Here is a 4,301-nt window from a genome sequence, read left to right as displayed (position 1 = left end):
CAATATTTTCTAAACCAAGATTTAAAATAAAAATGTTTTTAGAAGATGCTATTATTTTTTAACTTTAGCAAGATTTGTGTATGTGTGTGTGCACGTGTGTAGATCAACTAATGCATTCATTTTGTACAGCAATACGAATTGTACCTACTTTCTGAATAATGGCAACATGAGCAAAGGCGGCCAGAGGAGGTGGGCAATGACAATGAACGTAATTCCAAAATCTTTCTAACACATCCTCACCAAAGACGCTCATCAGCGAGTTGTTCTAGCTTTCTGAATATTAAAATCCACCTATTATGTAGATGATAGGTAGGAAGCAAGAGCTTGGCAGTAGAACTGAGTTTTCATTGTTCTTAACAATAGTCTCATTTGGTAAATAACGACCAAGTCCTCCCTTATGAAACAGGAAACATTCGCAACAACTGGAAGCATAATACAAAATCCTGTTTATAAAAATATCTATGTTTTCCAACTGCAGCAGCACACACTTGGCTTTCTGTGCTTTCGATACATTCCAAGGGCAAGTTAAATGATGATTGAATTCAACACTAACCTTCCTCAGGTTTTGTTTTCCTCTCTAGATTTGAACGTTTTCAGCCCAAGTCCCTCTTCCAGAATGTACTAAGAAATGCAGTGGAACTAAAAGGTAAATATGACTATCATGTTTTTCAGCACAAGTCACATTTGTAGCTGTTAAAAAAATCTAGCCAAAGAGCAGTCTTTCCTACAAAATGGTCATTTATAACTTCCCTTTGTCATCTTCTTTAAAAAATAATTGAGACACAGCTTGTTTAAGCTGGAATAGACTGAAGACATTCATATTTAAACAATCATGTGTGATTTTTGAAACAAACTTCCAAATTTAAAACAGTCAAAAAGCACTGCCTATTTAACTAGCAACAGCTACGTATTTTATTATTCTAGAAAAAGAAAGAACAAGTTCACTATTGCTATTAACTGTTGATGGGCTCCTTAACGTTAGTGCCTTTCACCCTGGTTATAATCTTTCACAAAATCTTTTCTTTTTTTCTTTTAAGGGCAGCTTAAACAGCTCCGCTAAAACTTTAGAATTCCTATTTTATCTGTCACCCTACCTCTTTTTTCTTTCGGCCAGCTGTTTGCAGACCTCCTGCCACCGCAGATTCAGGCTTCCCAATTTTTCTTGTAGAATACTGGCATCTGTTTTTGAGGACTGCTGAATTATTTCTTCCCCATTTGCATTCAATACTCTGACAACAGTTTGCCGCTGCCCGATGCCATCCTGGAGTTCCTGTGAGATACCAAAAAGGCAAAACAAAAATGAAGCCCCATGTTCTTTTATTTGAGAAAAGATTAAACAATGTGCTACTACATGCAGTTCTATTGGGAGAGAAAGAAATAAAAAAGCTCCATGTGAAAGTTTCTCTATGAAACTGACATGCCCATATCCAAAGGATACAAGACAGAAAGACACCTTTTATGTGTCAGTAAAAAAGCACCCTCTCAGTTCAGCACGTTTTTACATTTGTAAAGCTTGTCAGCTAGAGGATGTTATAATGTCCTACAAATCAATTAGTTGGAAACCTTCTCAAGAACAAATTCGATTTCTTGTCCCCACAAGGATATTCCATGTTTAATAGTGTATGAAGTGTTGTAAAATTTAAACATGAAGAAAGTATTTACATTTCTTCGAGACTGTCAATATGAGAGGTGAAAAAGAAGAAACATAGTGTAGCCAGAGTATTTTTTAAAAAAGCCTCGAGATACTTAAACAAAAATTCATTACTATACGAGAAGGAAATTTATTTCAAATTCTGTTTCCATCAATGAATTCTGCATTATAAAACCACATAAGACTGAGAATTAATTGCTTTTAGGGGCAGCCTATCAAGAAATCCCTAAGGTACAGAGAAATTTAAAAATAATCTATAGCCACCAGAACATTTTTATGAGTCATTGACGGTGTCAAGCTTAAATATCTTCTGTTTTTTATCCTAAATGAAATTTTAAGAGTAGAGTGTCAGAAAAATAGTTCTTTTAAAAAAGACTCTTACAACCAAATATGTATTAAAAATGCCCTTTGCCGTTAAATAAAAACGGCACTCTTTTTTTTTTTTTTTTTTTTTTTTTTTAAAAAAAAAGAAAGGTAATCTAGAGCTTCCCTAGTGGCGCAGTGGTTGAGAGTCCGCCTGCCGATGCAGGGGACACGGGTTCGTGCCCCGGTCCGGGAAGATCCCACATGCCGCGGAGCGGCTGGGCCCGTGAGCCATGGCCGCTGAGCCTGCGCGTCCGGAGCCTGTGCTCCGCAACGGGAGAGGCCACAACAGTGAAAGGCCCATGTACCGCAAGAAAAAAAAATAAAAATAAAAAAATTTTAAAAAGGTAATCTAGAATTTGTAAGGCAGTTACAACCCATTACTGAACCTGAAGATTAGAAAATGAAGTAATATAAGAACTTGAGATATTTGCCATATTTCAATCTAAAGGACTCACAGACCCTTATGTATGGATGGGATAGTCATTATGCAGACCACTTTCCAGTACATGTGATTCTAATTACATAATATATCCCTCTGTCCCAAGAGCCAAGTACATACAAACTCCATTACATGCTTGCCAAATAAATAAATGAATGCCTGTTTTCTAAGACTGGGTCAAATCTCCTTTAGATTCTCACTACACATAAATGTATTGGGTTTTTGTTTGTTTGTTTTTTACTACTTTCATGTATTATTATTTTGAATACTAGAATTTTTGGTAGTATATCTTCAGCAGTTAAAAGACTCACTAAATTCGCAAAAATGACAACAGGCCATTATTCCAGGAGCACAGTACCTCACAATGAACATAAAACTATGCACAGTCACTGAGCTATTCGTAAGCGTTCCCGACCATACTCTCTTGGGCATGAGATGTGCTCTAGTAAACACGTGATACTTCCTTGCAGCTAGTTGACTTTACTTGCATCACACTCTTTAACACCTGTTCAGATCACTGTTGCATGTGACAGTCATTGGTAGTAACAGACAGTAACAGGTAGCCCCATTCATAACAAACTGTGTCTATATTCCGATTACACCATAAAATCCTTGAGGTCAGAGATTGTGTCCTATATACAGTCTTGTTCCTAATGCTTACTATAACATCTGGCTCATGAGGCGTTTCAATAAGTATCCACTGAGTGAATGCATGAATCTATGAATAAAGGAAGCGGAGGAGGAGAGGAGGGGAGGAAGGAAGGAGTTCTCATCATTGCCAAGGTATTATTAATATTAATACTGATCACTGGACCTCCTAGAGATTCAAAGAAATAAGTACAGTTTTCTAGGTTTTAGGCAGTGTATAATCTAGCTGACAAGATTAGACATATTTGTGAAGGATAATTTGTTGCACTATATACAGCAGAATAGAGAAAGCAAGGTGCTCAATAAATGATAGATCAGAAGGGGGAGGATCTTAGTGGAAGGATGAAAAGGAGATAATTTGGGGGATAATTTGGAATTGAAAGAATAGGTAGGCCTTAGGGACATGCAGGGTCGGGGCAGAGGGGAAGGGGATGGCAGAAGACAAGGCCTACGGTGTGCAATTTTTGTGATCTGACCTACATTTGGGCTCTCTGTCACGTATGAGAGTGGAAGTTTAGGGAGAGGTGTAGCCCTGGATTAATATTGGGCTTGGGCAGAGAGGAGTCTGCTTTTCATTAAAGACTTTGCAATTCATTGGAGAGAAACAGAAAATGACATAAGTACAGGAGTGTCAGAGCTAGAGCTGTGTTCCTAGGTAATTCTGAGGCAAAGTTTAGGCTAATGTTAAGGCAGGGACACAGGTAAAACAGCTAGGACAGGAGTCTGTGAGGTAGGTATTGGGGCTAAACCTAGAGTTTAGACAATGCACCAGAACAGAAAGGCAAGGGGTAACATCAACTGTGAAGGCAGAATCAACAGGGCTGGAGAACTAGCTAGATCATGCAATCATGAATGACTCCTGAAATGGGGAAACCTTTGCCGAAAACACTAAAGTCAGGGAAGCTATTAGAGGAGAAAGATTATGACTCTAATTTGTATCTCCAATGGTGTCCAATACCCACGACTGTTAGAAATACTTTTTTTAAATGCATGGAGCAGGCTTCCCTGGTGGCGCAGTGGTTGGGAGTCCGCCTGCCGATGCAGGGGACACGTGTTCGCGCCCCGGTCCGGGAGGATCCCACATGCCGCACAGCGGCTGGGCCTGTGGGCCATGGTTGCTGAGCCTGCGTGTCCGGAGCCTGTGCTCCGCAATGGGAGAGGCCACAGCAGTGAAAGGCCCGCGTACCGCAAAAAAAA

At 39.2% G+C, this 4,301-nt stretch overlaps 1 protein-coding gene across 1 annotated transcript in view; it reads right to left on the bottom strand.

Moving 5' to 3' along the window:
• Positions 1 to 4,301, bottom strand: part of DMD (dystrophin) — a 1,279,715-nt gene that overhangs the window by 856,844 nt on the left and 418,570 nt on the right. Inside the window, exon 18 of the mRNA XM_024760455.1 lies at positions 1,095 to 1,270. Coding sequence (XP_024616223.1) covers positions 1,095 to 1,270 — 176 coding nt within the window. The remainder of the gene's footprint in view (positions 1 to 1,094; positions 1,271 to 4,301) is intronic.

The sequence above is a fragment of the Neophocaena asiaeorientalis genome, unplaced genomic scaffold (assembly GCF_003031525.2).
Source record: "Neophocaena asiaeorientalis asiaeorientalis breed wild unplaced genomic scaffold, Neophocaena_asiaeorientalis_V1.1 scaffold448, whole genome shotgun sequence".
NCBI classification, from domain to species: domain Eukaryota; kingdom Metazoa; phylum Chordata; class Mammalia; order Artiodactyla; family Phocoenidae; genus Neophocaena; species Neophocaena asiaeorientalis.
The sequence above is the reverse complement of the archived record's forward strand: the minus strand, read 5'-3'. Positions and strand labels throughout refer to the sequence as shown.